Source organism: Monodelphis domestica, chromosome 3, assembly GCF_027887165.1.
Source record: "Monodelphis domestica isolate mMonDom1 chromosome 3, mMonDom1.pri, whole genome shotgun sequence".
Classification (NCBI taxonomy): domain Eukaryota; kingdom Metazoa; phylum Chordata; class Mammalia; order Didelphimorphia; family Didelphidae; genus Monodelphis; species Monodelphis domestica.
In genome coordinates, this window is record NC_077229.1 from 175,829,961 (window position 1) to 175,854,903 (window position 24,943).

A 24,943-nucleotide genomic window follows, 5' to 3' on the forward strand; every position below is an offset into this window, starting at 1 on the left:
AGGAAAAATGGGATTGGATTAGATGACCTCCAAGATCCCTTCCCCCTCTGATGTTCAACGAGATTCTATTGAATGTTATGTTTTCCTTATCTTTGTCCATTTCCTGTATTTTACTGTTAGATTTGAGACCTAAACCTAAAAAGTTAAACAAGTAAGCTAGTGTCAGTCAGGATTAAAACCTTTTCCCCCTTACTCCAGGGCCAATAATAAAGAGTTCCAGATAACTGGACTGAATTGGGAGACCTAGTCATTTGTTCACATATTAGATGCATATATACATGATGTATTTATTAAGCACTTATTATGTACCAGGCATTGTGCTCACTGGAAAAGAAATATAAGTAAAAAGAAAGTCTTTGCCTTCATGAAAGGAGCTTACATTCTAAACAACATATAATAGGGAGTGAAAAAAAAAAGGTGGAAGACACAAAGAACTGAAGTTAAAAAGAATTCTGCAGAGTCTGGGGCTGTAGTTTTGTAGTATGACTGGCCTGGGTACTTCCTCAGATGGACATTTGGGAACAATTCTTCAATCAGAGAAGGAGATTGTAGAAATCAATTTGAATTTGGTCACTGGTGTTATTTTGAGGAGGAGTGAGAAATTAGGCCTTAGTCAGATTGTGGAGAAAATTATCAATCAGCAGAAATGTCAATAAGGGAAACAAAGCCAAAAAGAAATAGGTTTATTGAGAGAGGGCTGATCTTACATAAAGCTAGACTCTTGTGAAGACCAAAGACCCCAAACATTAGGAGATGTCCTCTTTATGTCCAGAAAGTTGATGATGCAGTGCCAGATTAAAGACAGAACATACAGTTAAAATGAAAATAGAATGACATAAATCTTCCACATGGGCAGGTCTTAATTAATGACACAAGTGCTGAATAAGCTGGAAAGTTCAGAAATCATCACTATGGCTGGTTACTAATATCTATTATTAGGTCTGACCTTTGCAAGGCCTCTGCAATAAGGGGAAGGGGTCTGATTTTTGCTGGCAATTCTTCTCCCTCTCAGGAGTCAGTTATCTTCTGTACAATGACCTAAACATGGCACCAAAGGATGACTACTGACCTAAACCATTACACCTAGTAGATAGGCATCCTATACTCCAGACTGAATGCTATATGTCAGGCACCTTAAAGGCAGCCCTCCATGTCCTGACTGCCTTATGTCCTGCAGGCAGCAGGGTGTGGTGGGCTTGGTAGGAACATCTAGGTTGCAAGCTTTGCCTGTCAGCAAGATTTAATACTACCCTAAGCTATATTTTTCTTAGCTAATACTTATAATTCATAAAGCTAACTATATTATTTGACTATTAACTCAAAACTAATGATTGTGTTATAAAAATAATCATAAAGGTTAATAGCTATTATAATCATAAAAGGGGTGGGAGGTTTCACATTTATAAGAGTTACTTGTTATAAAAACTTTTTTCCCAATTTGGTTCCCTTCTAATCTTGGTTGCTTTGGTTTTGTTTGTACAAAACATTATCATTTAATGTAATCAAGGTTATCCATTTCATTTTTCACCATGTTCTCTATGCCTTATAGTCATAAATTCTTCCATTATCTAGAATGACAGGCAAACTTTTTCTTTGTTCCCCTAATTTGTTTATGGTTTATTGGTTTATTTCTAAATCAAGTAGCCATTCTGACTTTGTCTTGGTTTATGGTAGATGTTGGTTTATGCCTAGTTTCTGAATACTGCTTTCTAATTTTCCCCAGCAGTTTTTGTCAAATAGAGTGGATTTTAGATTTACTCCATTTAGATTTAATCATTGGGATTGAATTTAAATCCCTAGTGACTACTAATATAATATATTCAGTCTTACTCCTAATTTTACCCCTAATAATAGTGAGTTTTTCCCCCAAAAGCTTGGATCTTAGGGTTTATGGAATACTAGGTTACAATAGCCATTAACTACTGTGTATTGATTGCATAATCTATTCCATTGATCCACTATATTTCTTAGCCAGTACCAGGTTGTTTTGATGATTACCACTTTAAAGTATAATTTGAGATCTATGTCTAAGGTGAAGGACTTTAAAAAAAAGGCTGTCATTAGAATCTTTTGTTTTATATTAACTATAGTTTCCTCCAGTGTTCTTTCTCCTCTCAGAAAGCCATCCCATTATAACAAATAGTATTTTTAAGACAAAGTTAAAAATTAGCATAACTCATCAGTACATTGAAAAAGACTGAAAATATGTGCAAAGTATAAAATGGGTGTTCACCCCTTTTGTGGTTAGTTCACACCTTTTTGTGCTTAGTTCATACTCTTTTTTGTGGTTAAAATTGGTAGATATACTTTAAATACTAGGTTTACACATTGGGGATTAAAATCTAAAAATATACAGGGGATTACAATTTAATCTTAACAATAAAGGAAGAGCTAAGTACCTTCCTTGTCATAATCAGGGGAGAGCCAAATCCAATCTTCACAGATATGAAAGAAAAAAGGACTAGGCAAAATAGTCTTTGAGCAAAGTCTGACTTTATTTGGTGGGCAAGGCAAACAAGTCAGAGATTTGCAAATTCCCTAATTGAGTCTAGACCCTGATCATTGACATTAACAGACTGTTAAAGTCAAAAGAAGAACTTAGTCACAACCTTGAACCCCAAACAAGTTCAAGTTCTCTTATCTTGGCGCAGAATCTCATCAATCCCACTAGGATTGGTTAGTCTCTTTGACCATGTGCTCAATTGGCACTATGCAGGTTGTTAATGTTGTAAGGATAATTTTAGGGTTGTGAACTAATGTAAATTAATTTGGTCACCAGAGAAAATCCTAAATAAAATATCCAAGTCAGTTTGGAAATTTATGGTGATTTTAATTAACATGGAGGGAAGGAATTAAGGAGAAGAGAGAGAAAGAGGGTATAGGATTTCTCCTGCCTGGTCTGTGCCAGGGGAAGTTCAAAGACCTCTGCCATGAGGTCTTTGAAGAAGATTAGAGGCTTTTCTAAGAGGATAGTGTTTGGAAGGTAAAGTAGAAAAGAATCAGCCTAAACTCTGAGAGAGCTCAGTGAAGATGCCTCACCTGAACTGGGCTACTAAGCTTCTCCCAGTATAGTAAAAAGGAAAACTCACCACCAACCCCGAACAATAGCTGCCACTATGCCAAAATGCCAAAATATTCAGCAAGCTGCCACCAGAGCCACCTCTCTGCGAAAGACACCGGAGAGAGGAAGTGACACGAAATATATAGACAGTTTTTACATCATTTTCCTGCATCTCACATGTACCAATGGTAGCTTAAACTTGACTTAGGACAACCCAGAGGTCTGTCAGTTGTTTCTGATTTGTCACTTGCTAGCACATGTCTGTCATAGGCCATTCTCCAAAATACTTAATCCTTAAGTGTGGGTGTAGACATTCCTGTTTTTGTTAGACTAAGTAGGGTGGAGTAATCTAAAGTTCACAATGTGCTTCCTTGGCACTGTGCAGTGGCTTTTTGCTTTTTTTGCGTGTGTGTTCCCTTCTCCTGGAATCAGACACAATCATTAAGCAAGTCCCATAATTTTTAAACAATCAATGGAACTGTTTCTGTAGTCTAAAGCTTTTGGGTATACATTGACATTAAGGCCAATGGGCATTTTAAACTTACCCTACTGAAAAATAAAAAAAAAACCCTGTAATACTGGTAACATGCTTCAAGTACAAATATGAGAGAGAGAAAAATAAAGCTCAAATACTGTATTTCACATAAAGGGAAAACACAAAAGTATATAGTTTACAATCAGTGACACACTGTGTCAGCCCAAGAGAGATAGAATACAAAGATTTCTCACCCAAAAATAAGATTCATTTCCTTTTTAACATGTCCATGATCCAGTGTGTGTGCAAATGATTTTCACCAAGTAACAGCTTTATAAAACAGTAGTACAGCAGGTAATGCACATTTTAGAAGCACCAAAATCACAATAGCCCATTTAATGACAATAGCAAACAAACGTGCTATCATTATGGTTTGCATGAGTTACTGTGTGACATTTTTTTAAAAACCTTTGAAGTTCATGGATACTTGTCACAAGTTCTATAGATCTAGCCAGTCTTTCAAACTTGGCTGAGATATTTTTAACAAAATTGATTACTGCCATCTTTCCAAAATTTGGCAGAGGAGTCCAGAAAAAAACACAAATCTCTGTACTGCTGATGAAAACCTTTTGGGTCTAAAATGTCACCAAGAATTTAGATCATTCTGGTGGAAGGGTAGAATAAGGTGAAGAGTTGCAACTATTAAAGAAAATATTCAGAAGCTACTAGGCCTCCCAGGAAAATCCTTCCCATCTCCTGGATGAGATTATAACCCATTACAGGGTAACTAAGCCCCTTTTCAGGGTCCTCCCTCCTTCTGGTATGAGACTCTAATAGGTAAAAGTCCTTTCTCCAATATGTCTCATCCATTTCAATGTGGAGCCTGTAAAGATTAAAATTTAGGGGAGAAGGGGAGACTGAGGCAGGTAGAAATTAGTTTCTCTCTGCAAGGAGTATTATATTTTTTTAGAGGTTTATTGAAGATTAAGGATTAAAGAAAATACAGGATAAGAGACATGTGTCCAGGTCATAGAGTGGCCTAGACACAACCTCACCTACATTATGAAAAAAAAGCCATGCCTGCCCCAAAACGGAAGTCCAAGAGAGCCGACAAGACCTTTGCCACCAGCTTAAATCCTTCCTCGATCTCGGCCCACCTCAGAATTCCTGTGAGATTACAAAGCATTTTGGGGAAGTGGAGCAAAGGCTTGTGGGGATTGTAGTCCTGTATTCGAGTCTATTTTTTACATACCCCCATTTGATCGTTTGCAAAAAAATTAATTTTTTTCCAAAGGATCATGAAAACATAATCAATTTAAAGATTACAATAATTTGAGGATAAGAGAAACAAAAGAAATAAACCAATAATTGCTGAACGCATTGACAAAAAGCCCGTTAGGGGGACGTCCCCTTTGGCATGAAAGTATACATACAAATAAATATTCAATCAACCACACCCAAAGTTCAATTTTGTGCAACTTGTGGTCTGGAGGCTTCTTCATGGTGGCTTCTCCAACAGTTCAGTTCTGGATTCAGAGAGGTAGCATCTTCTTTACCTAAACTTCTTCTCAAAAGGAATTTAAACTTTGCAATTTAAATAATAATATTTTTTTACATTCCCCCCGTTAAGAGGGTGATTAAAAAACCGGTATCACTTGGGGATGCATGACTGAGGTATATACATCAATTGGCAAGAGATATTAAAAAGATATCAGAAAAATCCAAAAGAAAAGAAAAAATTTCTGGATGAAAATATAGACTATCAAAGTCTTATGTGTAAAAATTCCAAGTAAAAAGAAAAATAAATCTATAACAGCTCCTTCTATCAGGGCCCAATTAAAATGATCCAAGCAATGATGCATTTACCCAGTCAGACAGGACTACAGAAAGGTACCACACTATGAAAGGCAGAAAAGGGGACCAGATTATAGGAGCCAACGTTTGGGGATACTCATCTGTGAGTATCTTCAGAGTGAGTGTGGACACAAGGAAAGCCTATGTCTTAACATATGTTAAACATAGTAACCTCGAGTCTTCACACTAGGTTCAAGACCTTTGTATTGGCCTAGAAGTGCATCAATCCATCCTGGATTGACTTTTCTTTGGCTCTGAAATGGCTCTTGTGTGTTGTAAATCTTGTCCTGGAATCAGACAGAATCATTAAGCAAAGTCCCATAATTTTTAAGTAATTAGTGGCATTGTTTTTATAGTCACAAGCTTTTTGGGCATGCTCTGGCAAATGTATCTTACACTTGTACTGAAAAATCAAAAGGTTAAAGAAAATCTTAATGCTGGTGACATGTGCTTCAAATATAAAAAGGAGAGAAAAAATAATAATAAAGAACTGAAAAAGTATATTGCACATGCAAGAAAAATATAATAATAAAAGAGCTTTAAAAATTCAAAAATATAGCTTATAATCATTGACACTCTGTGTCAGCTAAGAAAATATAAAATGCAAGACTTTCTCACCAAAAATGAGATCCATTTCCTCTTAATATCTGGCCATGATCACTGTGAGAAGGCAAATGACTTGAACAAGGTTAACAATTTTTTCATCTTTAAAAACACAGTAGTACAAATATGTAGATATCAACATCCCCAAAATTCTCAATAGCCCAATTAATTACAATAGCAAACAAACACACTTTCATATTTCACATAAGTTGCTGTATGACATTTTTAAAACCTATGAATTGATGGACATTTGTCACAATTTTTACAAACATACAATCTTTCAACCTTGGTAATAAACATATTTTTTTAAAACTAAGTAAAACTCACCTTGCGTTTAGAACATAATCAAGAAATCTATATATCATTCTGGTAGAAGTGAAGTAGTGAGCTGAAGAGTATAAATAAAGGGGTACTCCTTTTTTGGAGGCTTATAGGGATACAAATGCCCTGAGATTAACTGCCCAACTTCCATTCACATGTGGGAATGTTGGGGATTATAAAATGTATTTTACTTCAGCTACAATTGGCCTTACCTTGTGGTAGAGGCAGGCAAAAATAACCAGATTGTTAAAAAAAAAAATTCCAAAAATCATATTTAAAAAACCCTTAAAATCAAATCATTTGAGGTATTTAGCACATTAAAATTTCCAAGGTTGTTAATACAATTATAACCAGTTCTGAAGTCCATCTATCCTCAGCAAAATAGAAAAAAGCTGTTTTTTCATATATGGGCTTATTCACAATAAGATTTGTTCAATAGTTACAGGGGAAAAACAACAGAATTTCAAAACTCAGTACATTCAAAATAAATTCAATCAACCTTCAGTTCAAGCAGAATAATATTGAATCCAGTAATATATGAACTTAAAATCACAAAGTTAAACCTTAAACAAACAATGCAATAGAATACAGAGATTTTTATAAACATTGGAGTCTGAAATGCCTCAAAATATAGCCTTTAGTTTCTTCAAAGTTCCTTGGGGTTTTTTTTGTTTGTTTTGTTTGTTTTTTTTGTTTGTTTTTAATTATCCATTTAAATGTCTATTGTCCGAAGGTAGAGTAGTAAAGGCTAGGCAATGGGGTTCAAGGGACCCATCCAGGGCCCCACAGCTGGGAAGCATCTGAGGCCAGATTTTAACCCAGGACCATGCTCTCAGTTCCCTGAGCCACCCATTTGCAAATTCAAAGTTGAATCTTTGGGCTGAATGTTTCTTCTGGCACGCAGGTGAAATCAATGAAATTATCGGAACAGTCAAAAATCCTTTTAAACAGCCCATTGCTTTTTAAGTTTCTGTTTGAAAAAATCTGTTTCTTCTCCTCTAGTCTCTCTCTCCCCTGCTCTGATACCCCTGTGGCCAATACCCCCATCCACATGGAGGCTTAGCCTAAGGGAAAATTGCCCGTTCTCCTTTCCCTCTTGCCTCTCCTCTCTGCCCACGTGGCCAATACTGTTACCAGCTGGTCACAATGAGTCCCGAGCGATCTGCTCCAAGGATCTGGGTGATGAGCCAACTGGGGTCGTGCTCGTGGGTCTGGGGAGCAGAAATAGGCAGGCAGCGGGCCGGTGAGAGGCCAGGAGCAGGAGCTGGAGAGGCTGCAGGGATGGGCAAGGCCAGGACCAGGTACCAGGTGAGGATGATCAGGGCTGCAGGCTGCAGGCTGCAGGCAAGAAGCGTCGGGCTGAGCCAGGTGGGGTGGGCCCCAAACGCAACAGGTCCTGAGCCTGTAGCAGCTTTGCAAGGGTAGAAAACCTTGGCCAGATAGATATGGCTCAAAAAAAATTTTTTTTCTAGGCACTAGATATTAAAAGTTGAACTAAAGATCATAAAAGAAATCAGAAGATTGAGTTTTTTTTCCCCATTAGGTCGCCTACTATAAAGATTAAAATTTAGGGGAGACAGGGAGACTGAGGCAGGTAGAAATTAGTTTCTCTCTGCAAGGAGTATTATATTTTTTTAGAGGTTTATTGAAGATTAAGGATTAAAGAAAATACAGGATAAGAGACATGTGTCCAGGTCATAGAGTGGCCTAGGCACAACCTCACCTACATTATGAAAAAAAAGCCATGCCTGCCCCAAAACGGAAGTCCAAGAGAGCCGACAAGACCTTTGCCACCAGCTTAAATCCTTCCTCGATCTCGGCCCACCTCAGAATTCCTGTGAGATTACAAAGCATTTTGGGGAAGTGGAGCAAAGGCTTGTGGGGATTGTAGTCCTGTATTCGAGTCTATTTTTTACAAGCCAAGGACTAAATAGTGAATATCACTCTCATCCATTACATTTTTAGTAAATGCAGGGATGGTGAATACAACAGTGCTTTTACACTTCACTTCAAGTACAAATGGACCCTTTACCTTTTGTTAAAACAACTCAAAGGCAGGCAAATAATCAGTCAGAGGTAGGGATGCTACTAGATACCTGAAAATCACTTCTGAAGACCCCTTAGAAACAATTGAGATATTTAGCTCAATGAATTCTCCAAAGGTTTTATATGAACTCAGTGGATCTGATGACAAACCCAGCATCCATAAGGACCTATTGTTTTGCCACTGAAAAGGGTTTATGCAAGATGACTATGGCCATTTACAGTGGTGTTTTTTCCAGTAGTCATAGGGGAAAGGTACCAATAAAGACAATGTAACAGCATATATAGCTAATAGCCAAAACACAGTAAGTTAAAATGATTCCATATAACAGAATAGTATAGATTAAATTAATATGAGAACTTAACAAAATAAAATTAAAGCTTAAAACAATCAGCAAATACAATAAATGTAATAGGATACAGGCACTGATTTCAAGAGTCCTTTTCTACAATTCCAATACAGACTTGTTCACTATTAGGAGGGAACAAAACTGAAAGAGTTAACATCAGTAAAACAATGGAGTCTGAAAAGGTTTAAAATTCACCTCCAGATGTCATTAAGGTTCCTTTACCTCCCTTGTGTCATCATCCATTTCGATTCCTTTGGACACACCTCTGAGGTTCCCCATACCCGCACTGAGCATATATGGACAAATCCCATATTGGGAGTGCACCAGAAACAGGCCAAAATAGCAAGGGGGTATAGGGAAATGAATCTCCCCTCTGAATTGCTGGATTATGCAAGCTATCAACTCCAGTGTATCCAATCAATACAAAACCCCCAAGGAACAGAAGCAAGAAAAGACATCCTAAAACTGTAAGCTGTGTGAGCTTGTTAAAGCTTTGGAAATGGAAGCTGTTTGAGATCGGAAGGAAACTGGAACATGCTTGCAATCTCTACTTCCTATCTGTAGGCGATGCTACCCTAGTATGTACTGCCTAGGAGTAAAAGCCTCACACGGAATGTTTGGGGGAAGATTTCCTTCCCTTCCCCTACACAGGGGTAAAACCAATGGCCCAGTGATACCTCAATCCCCACCCCCACAGCATGGAAGCCTTCCTGGATTAACCAGGCTGGGATTGGAGTGCTTGTGTTCCCCTGCTGAAAAGCTGCTAGCTTAGGCTTGAGACCCACATGGGGGGAGGGGAGGTTACACTTCACCCTCCACACAGGAACAAGAAGGCACTTCCAAATAGCTCTCAGACCTCCCAGCACACCACAGCAGTAAGGAGGGTAGGGCACAATGGCTCGACTACATCTGCAGCAGGGGCAGGGGCAGCAGGAGCCGGAATTGCAGCACAGCCAGGAGAGCACAGGCATGCAGAGAGATGCGGCAACCCCAGATCTTGACTCTTGTGGTAGGCAGAGCCCTACCATGAGGCAAACTTACTGTCTTTACTGAAAAGCTATCATCAGTAAAAAATTGTGAGAATTCGATTCCTGAAGTGGTAACCAGAAATGTTAAATTAAAAACTAATATCCAATATTCCAAGTTTTATATTTTTATAAGATTTATTCATAATAACTTGAAGTAGAGGAAAGTGATAATCTTAGTAAAGTGGAGTTTCCCAGCTGTGTGAGAGGGAGGTAAGGCAGAGTTACACACTTTATCTTCATAATGTAAGGAAAAGGGATTCTGGGAGATGAAGTCCAGGGGTACAAGATTCTAATTATACACAATCATAAGAAGATATTTGAATCAGGAGCTTCCACCACCTTCCACTAGATAGCCTGCCCAACATTCAGTTTCACAAATTATATGAGACTGTCTCATTTAGTTCAGTGTTTATCTGGCTGTATGAGCATCTATATTGAACTGCTTTTGCTTTCTTCATTATTTTTATCATTATTATCATTTTGGGGGGCAAATTTCTTAACTTTTAACCATGGGTCCTGATGATGGAGGAATTGAAGGAGTTACAGAAGCAGCAGCAGCATATGGAGGTTTGCAGGTGTAAACCTTAAAATTTCTTAGACTTATAAACGTTGGAAATTTCACCATTGGGAAATTTCATACTTGAAAAATTTCCTATTGAGAGTGGGAACTCTATTGGAATGTGAACCCCATTGGCATGGGAGGTTCCTCCTCCTCCCTTCTTAAGATTACTTTAGGAGAGAAACATTTTGCTGAACAATGGAAAGGGCTTTGACCAATGCTTAAGCATAGAACAGGAATTTCTTTGAGTCATGATTGATTTTAGAATTGATACAATGGAGATACTTGGAATGATAGAACCAGGTCTTGGAAATTGCAATCTCCACCCTACTCAGTCCTAACAGGATTTAGGAAGGGCTGCAGCATAGATCAAAATTTAATTATTCCAATCTCTACCCTACTCAGGGTAACAGGATTTAGGAAGGGCTGTAGCAAAAGATCAAGATTTAATTATTTGAGAATATGACCTTCAACAGACATGTGCAAAGCCACAAACCTCTGGGCGGTCCTGGGTTAAGCTAGAGCCATCATTGGCACAGGGAGACATGGACAGTGATTGGTAGATGGGAGAACTGAGGGGAGGGAACTTGGATGGTTTCCTTAAAGATATAGGGGTCTGAGGACTGACGGGTGGTTGGAGAGTTTTTTGGCTCTGAGAGGTTGTGCTGCTCTGAAGGAAGCTGGAGGTGGAGGCCGCTGAGACTGTTTCTCCATTTTGGTCACGTGAGTAATAGGGACTGGTCTCCTTTCTTTTCCTCAGCTATCTAAGGGCTTGGGCCTTTTGGCCCAGCCTAAACAGAAGGGGTATTTAAGCACTATTCCCTTCTCTCCCCTTTCTCTCTCTCTCTCTCTCTCTCTCTCTCTCTAATTCCTTTCTTCCTCCTGTTTGTAATTAAACTCTATAAAAGGTTGACGGCTGACTTGAGTTTTCATTTAGGAATTACATAGCTGAATTCTTTGGCGACCTTAAATTAATATATATCAGTCTTTTAAAGTGATTTCCTTGTCACACAGGAAATTAGTGGAGAGGAGCCTGAGGTAGATGAGGTAATCAGTACAAGCAAGATTAAGTAAATATTGAGGATTTAGGGAAAAAAAATAAACAGTTTTTGAAAAGATACATCCAGAAAAACTTGCAACAGGTCGTGCATTGGAGCTGTGTAATGACACTTGTTTCACACATTATTGAAACATTCTGAAAGGGATGAAGAAACAAACTTCCATGGAAAGGTTTTTATTGAAACGGCTTCTAAGTGAAAATGGGGGAAGTATGGCAAAATAGCCAAAATTCAATGAAGAAAATACTGATAATTAAATTTTAAAAATAGCAATTATGTTTAACAATAAAGTTACATATCATAAGTAATATGTAAGGTCAATTTTTCATTTAAATGTAATAATACATGTATAGAGTAAGTTATGTTAAGTGATAGCGCACGAAATGAAAACCTTCTCCACCAGCATCTTTGCCTGACTTTGAAGATAAATAACATTTCACAAGCAAGTTTATTTCTTTACATTCTTTCTTATTACCTATAAAATATTTATTTGTTATTTATAAAATACATTTTCATATGTAAAGCATATAAAACAAAAAAAAATGTGTGTCTTTTGGGGGCCAGAATGGATTAATTGCATTTCCATTAATTTAAATGGAGAAATTTGATTTGACACACGAGCAAATTGAGTTACGAGCTTGGCTATTAAACAAATTAAACTCGTGTGTCAAGGTACCACTGTATTTGCTTTAATCTACAGGAGAAGGACATGGTAAATCATTCTAGTATTTTTGCCAAGAAATCCCCACAGGTAATATTGGCATGATGTGGGCCATGGGTCACAAAGAGGAGGACAAGACTGAACAGCAACAATCCAAAAGGAAAAATAATCAAAGGCTGAAAATGATTAAAGTTTATAGAAGAACATTATATAAATTTAATAACAACCTAGAAAATGTTCAAATTCACTAATTAAGAAATTTTAAGTTTAAAGCAACATTAAAATATCAACTCACACTTATCAAGCTAGCAAAGAGGTTAGAAAATGGTAAAATTGTTGAAAAAATCATGGGAAGAAGGCTCATTAATTTATCATTTTGGAATAGGGAATTAGTTCACCTGTTCAGGAAAATAATTTGAATCTACAAGAGAAAAATTACTAAATTGTACTCTTTTGCCAAGAGTTCGCTGTGGCTATATTTCAAGATGTAGATTAAGAGCAAGAAAATATGCTGGTAGAAAAATATACATAGTAGCATGATTTCATAATATCAGAAAACAAGAAACAAAATAAATTGCTTAGGCAAATTGTGTCACAACAGAATTATTTCTATACCATATGGAGTGAAGAATATGTAGATCCAGATTCCTTTAATACCAGTTACTTAATCCTTAGTGTCCTCCCCTATAAAATAAAAGTTTACAGCCAGCATAAAATTTGCAATCCTATGTAGAATTTAGAGAAATATGAAGATTTATATGAAGTGATGAGTGAAGAAAGAAATGCCATGTTAAAGAAAATAAGTCATGTCAATCTATCAAATATTTATTAAGAGCCAACTGTGTAACAGATACTGACTACAATAAAATAAACAGAAAGGATTGGCAGTATTTTGATCACTTAAAGTGATCGTTTTTATATTGTCAAAATTAAAGGACCTTCCCTCCTTTTCACAACAAGTGATAAATGGAGAATGTACTTTGTAATGGTTTTTTGATATTTGGAAATACTTACATGAAAACAATATCAATAAATTTTAAAACTGAAAAATAAAATTAAGAGAACTTGGGCATTAATTGAAGTTCTTTATTGGCCATTAGAGCCAACAAGAAAAGTCCAGAAGCAAACTTGTTAGTAGATAAATTCAAGCAATTTTAAGATCCTAATTTCAGTTTCGATGAAATCAGCCTGAAATGTCAGGTCATGATACTCACTTTAAGAAAAAGGCTTTTATCTAGTCATATTGATGCCTTTTAAATTTACAAATACCTTTTTAAATCATTTGTTATTCTCATAACCACCTTCTTTAGAAAAGGGAAAGAGATTTGCAAAGGCTGAATAGTATCTTTTCCCAATAGTAACCTTTCTTTAATTTTTTTTTAAGAGGGAGAGAAATTTATATTTGCTGTCAGATTCTTGCTTATTGCTGTCACTTCATTATCTTTGCTAATTGTGATCTCTTCCTTTAAAAGTTATATTATTTTTCTACTTCCAATTCCATCCTATTCTAGTGTGAGCAGAACTTGGCAGGGCTGCTTTTGTTGTGATCAATTCCTGTTTTAGAATTTTTATCTTTGAAATAACCCTGTTAGCTCAGTGACTGAAGCAAAAGAAATAGAGTTCACTATTCTACTTCTGATATAATAAATGTTTTGATAGTTCATATAAGGCAGCGGTTCTCAACCTCTAAATTTGTAGCAATGAGAATACATAATGCATATCAGGTATATACATTCTGAATCATAACTGTAGCAAAATTACAGTTTTGAAGTGGCCACCAAAATAATTTTTTAGTTTGGGGTCACTGCAACATGAGGAACTGTATTGTGGGGTCACGGCATTAGAAAGGTTGAGAACCACTGATATTAGGCATAGATTATTTCTTTATATTTCTATTGTAATAGCTTTTAGAGTCCATAGAACACATTCCAATAATCCAGTGATATTCAGGCTCACAATCTGCTGCTTGAAGATTGAAGTCCAAAACACTAAGTTGTTCTCATGTTCCTATCTTCCTAAAATGTGATTTGTAAATTAATACAAAGGTGTAAGTTGAAAGATATATTTAATACAGTTATAGATATTTGTCTTACATTTTTTTCTTTTGCTCAGATTTTTGCCTTTTTTAAACTCATTTATTATGTCTTTGTCAGTCTTAGATTCTTGATCCATATACACATGTGCATCCTACAGATTCCTTCTTATTTTTCTCTTGAAGCCTCTGGATCTTATCTTCTCTTTTCCTGGCCAATTCTAACGTGACTCTTAAATATACTTGTGACCTTGGTAGAAAGGCAACCTTCGTAGGGCTGACTTTCTTCACTTATAAAATGAAAGGCTTGAAACTTAGGTTTCTTTCTAGTTCTGGATCTCTGCTCAATTTTTTATACTTATTAAAGGTATCATTTTTAATAAGAACTTACTTTTCTATCTTTAAAATATTAGAATAATTTGTTTAAATATACTTCTTTAAGCTAGAAAGACCTACATGAACTGATGCAAAGTGAAATAAGCAAAACCAGGAAAACATTGTACATAGTAACAGCTATATTGTGGAATGATCAAATGGAATAGACTTTGCTACTAATAACAGTATAATGATACAGGACAATTCTGAAGGACTTAGAATGAGAAAGAACTGTTGGAGTAGGAATGTAGATGAAAACATATGGTTTATCACTTATTTATTTGGTTATGTTTGGGGGTTTTCATTTTATAAGAATATTCACTTATAAAAATGAATAATATGGAAATGTTTTGTGTGATAATATGTGTATAACAGGGATTGAATTGCATGCCTGCTTGGCTTGGGGGAGAAGGGAGGGGATAATTTGGATCATATAACTTTGGAAAACTTATGTATGCCTCTTTTATAGATGCCAATATTATATGGAAAATGGCTTTGCCATTCAGCAGATACCCAATGAAAATAAGAAATTTTATCATCATCACACAAATCAGAAATCACTTCACAAGGCCAAGAAAAACAATTTTGCATTGTCTCTTGGCACTGCCTCAGCAGTCTTCTGGCAGTTTTCTCCACTGGAGATTCAAGAACTACAGGACTTCTTCCTTATGGAATAGTTCCCAGGCTCCCAGCTCAACTGGTCAAGACAATATTTCTGCACAATACACTCACCCTACTTCCCTTAATGAACTACCACTCAAGACTGAAGTAACCAATTTTGATTCACAAATATCGCTAGAAGGTAATTCTGAAATTTGGGGCAAGTAACTTTCTGAAATTTGTTTCCCATAAGGTGGGATATATGTGACATGTTTTTTGAAAATTATTCTATCTGATCTGTTTAAAAAAAAATATCTAGTCTTTTGAGTTACTAGCCTAGATTATTGCTCCAAGCTAATAAATAGTCTATATTATACTAGTAGAATGTAGTATACTTTATTCTTAGAAAGAAAAAATAATAAACTAGAAGGCTACGACTAACTGTACATTTTAAATACTGATAGTATCATGTAATGATTTTTTCAAATATGCTGATAAATTTTTTCTTTCCTAGACTGCTTTTGATCTACTTTCTAGTAACATTTAAAAATTTTATTTCAGTATTCAGATTCTTAAAACTATAGTTAAGCTGTTTGGGTTTGATAAGGTTTATGGAAGTCAACTTACAATTCTTATAATTTAATTTTTGTATTCATTTCTTAAAATTGTATGAATTTGGGGTTTATTGTGTATTTCATGAGGTAGTTCATACATGGTAGGGTGGAAAGAGTACTGAATTTGGAGTCATGTGATAGAGGCTGGCATTTAGTTTCTTCCACTTACGCTGTTCTATCTCAGGATGAAACCCAGAGGAGACTTGCATATTTCCCTATATGAGATGTTGTACGGATAGCCAGAGTGGATAGGAATGATCTGAATAAAGGGATTTTGCTCCAGAAGCTATTGCTGCTTCCATGAATTTCAGGTCTGGGGTCTCCTGTTCTCTAAGTCTGCAGTGAGAGCAACACTGCTTGTTTTTAGCGTCCTGTCTCCCATAGTTTTTGTTATTATATACCTTTCCCTGATAATATGCATTTTGACCTTTCCCATCTCTCTTATTTTGGCCCTGTTCATAGCGATGTTTCATTGGGCAGTTTCTTACTATGTGTCCTTGATGAGAACACAAAAAAGCAAGTCCTGGTATCTCTTTGCACCCTCTGTTGACTTTGGGGTGTCTGTCTATACTGTGTGGTTTGTCTATTAAATGTCTTTAATTGTAGCCAGGTTTTTAACCTCCTCTAATTCTTTCTGCCTTAATATTTCAGAGGTCCCTTGGAGCTTTTTCTTTAGCTCATTCTTTTCTCTTTCTTGATCTATCTAGTTGTCATGAAAATACGTGGCAGTATCTCTCAAGTTCATGAAGTGAGATGGTGTCAAACTTAGGGCAATAGTTCCTGAAGAAATCCCTCAAGTGCTTATCACAGCCCTTGAGAAATTGTCTCCTCACATGTACTTCTGCTTCTTTTGAATCAGGGATAAAACCTAACAGTCCCTCAGTTTTTTCAATAAGGCGATCGATAAATGTATTTGAGTGTTCATTTTTTTCTTGGGATAATCTGTCAAATTTTCCCCATGCATTGGCTCTTAATGACAATTGCTTCATTCCCTGCAATAGATCCTCACAGTATTTCAATAAGACATTAATCTTGGATTAGAAAAATCCAGATCTTCAAAAACTTCTGGCCAGCTCGTGAGTGAAGAATCTTTTCTAGTTTGCTCAGTAAAATTTTTACGTTCCTGGGGTGTAAAAAGTTCAGATAAAATAATTTCTACATTCTCAGAATCTGGTTCATATAGACAAATTGCTCTTTTCAGTTTTTTAATTGTGAGATGATGCTCTAATAAAAATTTAGGCATACGTTTACATAAAGACTCAAGTCATGAGTGGTAAGACTTATGAACCTTTGCATGTAAACTGCCAGAGTTATCTGTGACCTTAGCTACATCACGCAAAGGCATAATCTTTTGAGCCTTTGATGCATTTGCAAGATTATTAGCAGATGCCTTAATTGGTGCCTGTATGTTATTGGCAAGGTCATTTCCCCCTACTGCACCTAATGGTGTCCCAGTATTAGTATTAGCTACATCGTCCTTATTAGTCTGTCTCATCATGTCCCCAGTCTCCTTGTCGGTTTCCTTACCCATGCTTTGTTTTCTCTGCATGTAATCCTGCCATATCTCAGTTATAATAGGGATCTGACCAAGCAATGTCTCTAATCTATTATCAATGACTAGAGCATGTACAGTTTTCTTTGGGAAGATCAGGTTGGCACCAGCTTTGATATTCTTTAAGATGTTAGTCACTACCAAGAACACAACATAGACTTGGAGTATGATTTACCAGAGGTAATTTACATCTAGATAATTCATTGGCAACTGTGTCCATCCCATAGTCACATTGGTTAATGTCTCCAGAACATTGTTTATCATCCCTGCCACTGTATTATAAATGATACAGTAGCCTCAATAAGTGGCAATTATTCCTAGTACAGAAGACCAAAGTATTAGTTGTAACATGTTCCCCATTAGATCTTTTCTAGGCTCCAACTGCCAGGAGTTAACAGTTAGAAAATGGTTGTTATCCCCACAAGCTTTGCTTCTAGCTAGATAGGATCCAAGATGGCTAGATCCTATAAGCTGACAGCCCTAGTACAGCCTCCCTTTTGCAATAGACACTCTCTCAGTATTGTAACTGACCAGAGTGGCAGTTGGCAACTGACTTGTTCGCCCCCCACCCACCAGGGATTAAGATGTTTTTGATCCTGTGTGGAAACTGCTAGCCAGAGTCAGTGACAAAGGCTGCTAGCCTCAGGAGTTATAATTGACAACTGACAGTTGATGGCAGTTGGTGACAGTCACTAAAGGTTATTATTTTTTAAATAAATGGGGCCCTTATTAATCAGGGGTTCCAACTGTCTTCAAAAAATAAAAAGGGAAAGGGATGTACCCAGAGGGAGGCTTGGACCCCAAGGTATGGAGAGAGGGAAAGAGAGGAGAAACCCCTTCCACAAAGCAGGGTTAAGGGGAGACAGCAGCTGTAATGGGTTGGCTCAGAGAGAGGAGAGGGGGTTTGAAGATTTTCCCCCTTCTGCCTTCCCTCCTTAGCTAAAGCTGCTCTCCCCAATTCTCTCTTGTCCCTTTCGTCCCCCCCTCCACTACTCGAGACCAAAAGGTCTCCCCTTGATTTCGTTCACTCACACTCAGCTTGGGGAACAGATAATTTTAATGTTAAATCAGTCAGGTAATACAAACAGAATAATGGTCAGGGAAAATGGGAAAAGGAAAGTGGGGAAAAGGGGATCCCTGTCTCTATCTAAACCCTCCCTCCTTGAGTTTGGGGGGAACTTGGGCCTTGGCAGCCTGAGCCCCCTGAGAGAAAGTCAGGTTGACTCACCCCTGGGCAACAGGAGCTGAGGTAAAGTCTGCTTAGGTTTCTCTTCAGAAAGTCCCTTCAATTGGGAAATGTTGGTACAGATTTCCAGTCACCAGCAGGAAAAATGGGTAACCCTCAGGAGAAAGTCTTTATCCACCTTCTCTCTTCTACATCTCAAGATGGAGAGACCCTCACTGCTCTCTAGCCAGTCTTCTCTCATCAGGATTCAAGCCCCACCCCCATCGAGGTGATCAATTTCATATACTCTTCAGTCTTGCACTTCTTCTTTAGTGCCAGCCTCTATCAGAGTCAAAAGACCTGAGCTTGAAACTGTTCTATTTACTACATATGTGTGAGATTTAAAATGGTTGAGGTCTTAAACTGTAGTGATTAAAATAGTGGAAGATATAAATTGTGATAGATATAAGAGAGGGTGAGTAAATTTGACCACAGAAAATATGTTTCACTACAGTGTCTTGGGTTTGAAAATCAAATATAAGGTGGTCGCCAGGGAAATATTCCCAATTATTCAAATACCCAAGTCAATTGGGTTTTATAGAGATTTTAATTAACAATACAATGAGTAATCAAAGAAAGAGAGAGTAAGAAAGGAATAAATATGAAGGGCCTCAAGCCAATATGGCCTAGACCTGAGCCTTAAGAGAGGAATCAGTCAGTTTTTTTAACACTCACCACAAGGTCTGACTAAACAAGGATTTTAGTGACACCAGCCAGCGTCCTTCCTCAAAGAGTCTTCCAGCCAGAGATTGTTTCAAAGGGCCTCTCTCAAGAGCCTCCAGAGCTCCTACCCCAGAGGGACAGAGACCCTCAGAGGAGCTCCTCAAGGAGCTCTCCTTCAGAATCAGAGTCAGAAATCGTGATCCTCAGAATGAGTCTTCTCAAAATGAGCTCCCTCAGAATCAGATCCAGCTCTTCTCTGAGCTCTTATTTTTAAGGGCAAAATCTCCTATGTCACCTCCCCTAAGTCCTTACATCTACCAATCACTGTAGATATTTCTAAAGGACCGCCCATTTTGAATTCACAGCTGAGTAGTTTTAATCTCTTTAGTAAGTCAGAAAAAAATGCTGCTGTGTCGACAAATTTCATTAAGAGAAAACCTCTGAGTAAGTTTTCACCTTTTAGGTCTAAGTAGTTTACAAGTTGCCCCACCTTTATAGGCACTTAGCATCCCATTGTATCAATTCTAAAATAGTCATGACTCAAAGAACTTCCTGTCCTTTCCATAAGCATGGGTCAAAGCACTTTTCATTGTTCTCAAGGAGCTCTCTGTCCTAAAGCAGTCCTAAGTAGGGTGGAGTAGGGATATTCCCAAGGCAAGGAGCCCTCACATTCAAGTAGAATTCTCACTATCTGCTAGGGAAGTTTTTTAAGTAGAAGATTCCCCAATGGGGGAAACCCCTAACATTCATAAGTCTGAGAAATTTTGAGGTTTACATATGTAACTTTGAACAATTTACTTATCCTTTCTGGGCTTGATTTAAACCTTAAAGGAAGGAAGGATTTCTAAAAGATAGAGGTGAGGAGGGAAAGTATTCTAAGAGGGAACAGCCATTGTAAAGGTACAAAGAAAGGAGATGGAGTAAAATGTATGAGTAGAACAGAGAATAGAACAGTATGACTAGACCAAGAGTTAATGGAGGGGGGTAATTTGTAAGAAAATTAAAAATAAATGAAGAGTTTTAAATGCCAAAGAGAGAAGTTGATATCTGATCCTGAAGGTAATAAAGAACCATTAGAGTTTATTAAATAGAAGGGCAGGAGGATGATATGATTAAGCATGTGCTATAGAAAAATGATTTGGCAGCTGGGTTGTGTTACAGTTAAAAGAGTGGTTGCCTTAAACTGTGACGGTGAAAAATGTGGTTTCAAGACAGTGTCTTGATTTTTATATTCAAAATAATGTGGTTGCCATGGGAAAATTCCCAAATATTAAATATACCCAAGTCAGCTGGGTTTTATGGAGATTTTAATTAATACAAATAAAGGAATTAAGAAAAAGGAGAGAGAGAGAGAGTAAGAGGAAATAATGAGAAAAGGGCTAGACCAGCCTAGGCTTAAGCCTTAAGAGAGAGATCAGTCAGTCTTTTATCAACTCACCACAAGATCCTTCCAAGCAAAACTCTAGTGTTCAGAGATACCCTCCAGTATAGCTTAGGAAGATCCACTTCAGCTTCCAAGGCTGAATTCCCTTTCATCCACCGAGACAGAGACCAGCCTCCATTTCAGCTCCATAGCTGAATTCCTTTTTCAGAGGCCTTCTGACCTCCTTTTAAAGAGAATTTTCTCCTATGTCAACTCCCCTAAGTTTTCACATCTACCAATCACAGTAGACATTTTCCAAAGGACTGACCATTCTTAATTCACACCTGAGTAGACTAAAACCTCACACCTCTTGCTAAGCTTGCTTGAACTTTTAGTGATTAATTTGACCTTCATAGGTATTATTATTTTTATAGTAGTCTCTCGGTAACCAAGGATGACGATTGTCTTTGTGAGCTTTCTTCTGTGATGTAGATGAGTGTGCACAAAAATACTTGTGCGTGAAGGAGATTTAAGTGGAAAAGTCGATGCACAGAGACAGTCCCACTCTCTCGGCATTGGAAGCCTGGGTCCATTGGCATGAAAAATCGTTACACCTGAGACTTCCTCAGCTGCATTGGATGGCCGTGTTGTCTTTTGTGCTCCAACATGCCCTAAGCACTCCACAGTGCTTTGCTGTGTCGCCCTCTCAGCTGTTGAAACTTCTTATTGGTTTCTTCTGTCTGTTTGGCCGAAGCAGTCTTCACATGCTGGGTGAGCAAAGCCTTAGTTCACCAGCAGTCTATGACTCAATGGCTACCCTCTCAAGGTTTAGCCAGCCTGTCGAAGCCATTGCCCGGGGTGTGGCTGCTACCACATGCTAGCAGCTACTAGGAGCCACAAGTGAACAATGAAAAGTCCCCAACCCATACTTAAAGTGAAGCAAGAACCCTTAAGCTAGGTCTATTTTTAGATCTAATATAAAGGGGTGCTAAGTAGCTATGAAGATCAAATTAATCAGGCAATTTGCAAAAGACAAGATTAGTCTACTCAGGTGTGAATTACTCAAAAGTTTTAGTGTACTCAGGTGTGAATTAATGGTCAGTCCTTTGGAAAATGTCTACTGTGATTGATAGACGTAAAAGGAAGGGGTTTAGGCCTCTGAAAAGAAATTCAGCTTTGGAGCTGAATTGGAGGTCAGGAGTCAGAGGAGGCTGCTGGAGCTCTCTCTCGGTGACTGAGCTAAACTGGAGGGTCTCTCTGAACACTAGAGCTTGCTTGGAACAAAATCTTGTGGTGAGTGATTAAAAAGCCTGACTAGTCTCTCTTAAAGCTCAGGCCTAGGCCCTTTCCCCATTATTTCCTCTTACTCTCACTCTCCCTTTCATTAATTCCTTAATTTGTATTAATTAAAATCTCCATTAAACCCAGCTGACTTGGGTATTTCATATTTGGGAATTTTTCCCATGGCGACCATTTTATTTTTAATATAAAATCAAGACACTAAAAATTATCTTTACAGTTTGGCAATTCAAAGTCTTGAAACCATATTTTCGTGGTCACAGTTTATGACAACCACTCTTTTATCTGTAACAGTAGGGAAGAAAGGGGTTCATAGTAGTATTCTTCATGAATTTGAAGGACTAGAATGAGGAAGATGGATTAAACTTGTATTACTACTGTAAGCAGACTAGGAACAGGAAGTAGAAGCTGAAAAGAGGAATATTCAAACTTAAGGTAAAATATCTTTACATCTCAAAAGTAAAATAATGCCTTAGATCTTCCTCATCTGGAGGTTTTTAAACAACGATTGTTTGAGTCCCTTACTGAGGGGCTTTTGTGCCTCAATAGCCTTTTTCCTCCAGCTGTATTAGATGATTTCTCACCTTGATGGCACTTTGATAATTAGTTCCAAGTCACAGTTCTTTGGAGCATAAGAAGTCTTTTCTTACTTAAGGGGTTTTAGCTCCTTCTCCTAAATGAATAGCCTCATACCTGTTAAACCCATGTGTTCAATGACCTTCCTTTGCTCCCTTCTTTTTGTCCCATGCTTCTACCCTCTAACCTCTTGACAAAGATCAGTAATTCCTTCTGCCCCATCAGATCCTTCTTGTTTTTTGTGAATAATAAAACCATAATTGTTCTTTCAATAGCATCTCATTTTCCCTGATATCCTAGAGCAGTGATGGTGAACCTTTTAGAGACCAAGTGCCCCAACTGCAACCCTCATGCCACATGTGAGCCCCTAATCTTACCCCAGACTGGGGAGGAAGTGCTTCCACTGGGCTCCTGGGCAGAGGGATGGATCATGTGAGAAATGTCCTCAGGCATATATGGAGAGGGGGGGCAGCTGCCTCTAGCACATTCTGGCACATGTACCATAGTTTTGCCAGCATGGTCCAAGAGGGTATCCTAAAACCATTTCTCAAGCTCATTTTCCTTCTCTTTATAGGAATGATTCCAGCCTTTACTTTGGGCATGAATTGCAATTATTTCATCTATGGCAGAAAGACAAATATCATACTCTAGATGTAGGTCAGTGCCAAATTCTTTTTGTCCTTCATAATTGTTAGGAGCAGGAACCTCAGTCCTTAGTCCTATGTTTCTTCATGCTTTTTCCAGTAGTTATAGTTAGGCTTATTCTTCCTAGTTAGAGGAACTAACTTGAATCAGGTGACTGCCAGCTCTCTCTGATGGGCTCTTCTGCAAATTTTTGTTAGCTTCTTCTGCAGATCTACTTAGTCCCAGGTATTTCCCTGCAGCCTTTACTATTGCTGAGAAGAAGGAAAACCTCTAGAATTGCCCTATTTGATAAGAGCCACAATTCTGCATTACAGTCCTTTTCTTGCACACTAAAGCTAGAGATGTCTCAGCAAGTCTACACACTTTCATCACTCCTTTTCTTGACCTCTGACTTCATAAAGCCTTGCCCAGAGAGAGATCCTTTCTGACCTGCTCCTGTGGCTCTTCTTGACTTGTTTTTGCTAAAGGTAATAGTAGCTGTGGAACACGCAAGCCATGGGTTAGGGGATGGAATGGATTCCAACCATATTGAACAGTGACCAAAGGTTGGTATGGGATAGGGCAGCATAAAACAGGCAAACAGACACAGGGAATAGTCTGATTTGGCTAGGATATTAGAATACTTGAAGAGGCGCAGCAGAAAAGGAGGCTGCACAGATGGGATGGGAATGAATTGTGGAGAATCTTGAATGCCAAAATCAGGAATTTAAATTTGATTCTTTAGGTATTGGGAAACCACCCAAAGTTTGAAATAGAGCACTGGCAGGATCATAGTCTTAAAGGTCTAAAACTGGAAGGGACCTTAATTAATAACCCTTTCATTTTGCAGATGAGAAAACTGAGACCCAGAAAGGTTAGATTACATAATGTAATGAATGGCTGAGGTGGGATCTGAATCTGAATGCTCTCCAAATTCAGTACTTTTTCCATTGTACCATCCTACTTCTCAGATAGAACTATGAATTAAAAAGATAAGTTAGATAGCATTGTGTAGGATGTTTTGGAGAAGGGATAGTCTTGAAGCAAGATTACATCTTAAAATAATCTAGGCAAGAAAAAATGTGGTTTCTGCTAAATCTGTTTTAGGAGGAATGGAAAGAAGAAACTTGCTTAGAAAGATGACAAAAGCAGAAAAGATGGATATGATGGGAGTGAGGGAAGAATAAAAGATCACAAGTCTGGCTTAATGGGAAAATGGGAGTACCATTAAAATGAAGACTGGTACAAGAATATGTCTTGTGAAATAATAATAAGATAGACCTGTGCAATTAAATTAGAATTTTTTAAAATGCAGTACAAGAAAAAGAAAGCAATTTATTAAAATAAAATACTTATGACAAATACAATGGATAAAAACTTTGTCTAAAATATAAAAGAAGCCATTAAAAATGCACAGGGGCAACTAAGTCCATACTGAATTATAGGATATGAACAGACAAAAATCATTATTAGTCATTTGAAAAGATGCCAATCTCACCAATAAGCAAAGAGATGAAAATTAAAAGAACTTTTGAAGGACTAAAACAGACTATTAAATTGGCAACAACAATAAAAAGCAATGACATTCATTGCGGACAGGATTGTAGAGAAACAAATATACTTAGAGAATCTTTTTGGAGAGTAATTAGTCATTATAAAGTAAATGTTTGGAAGCCACAAAAATAGTAATGCCTCTGATCCAATAATTTCATCCTTGAAAATATACTCTAAAAGTGACATCAAGACCAAAGAAAATAATTTTTTCAAATTTTTCATGGAAGTATTCTATGCATGCTAAGCATTCTGTCATATCCAGTGAAAAAATTGATAGTATGTGTCTCACAATAGGAAAATGGGTAAATAATTTGTAATACAGTAATATAATGAAATATTGTAATATTATTAAGACCAGCAAGTATGAAGAATACAAAGAATCTGAAAATTCCTTTTTGAAATAATGCAAATTGAAAAATGTAGAATCAGAGAACACAATGTACACTATATAGA

At 37.4% G+C, this 24,943-nt stretch overlaps 1 protein-coding gene across 2 annotated transcripts in view; it reads left to right on the forward strand.

The window, feature by feature from the left end:
- The window catches only part of MTERF3 (mitochondrial transcription termination factor 3), a 59,351-nt gene that overhangs the window by 1,432 nt on the left and 32,976 nt on the right, over window positions 1-24,943 (forward strand). For both annotated transcript variants that reach the window (XM_007488140.3, XM_001379701.5), the window contains exon 2: window positions 14,890-15,222. In XM_007488140.3, the coding sequence (XP_007488202.2) occupies window positions 14,910-15,222 (313 nt within the window). In that variant the 5' untranslated portion in view covers window positions 14,890-14,909. The remainder of the gene's footprint in view (window positions 1-14,889; window positions 15,223-24,943) is intronic.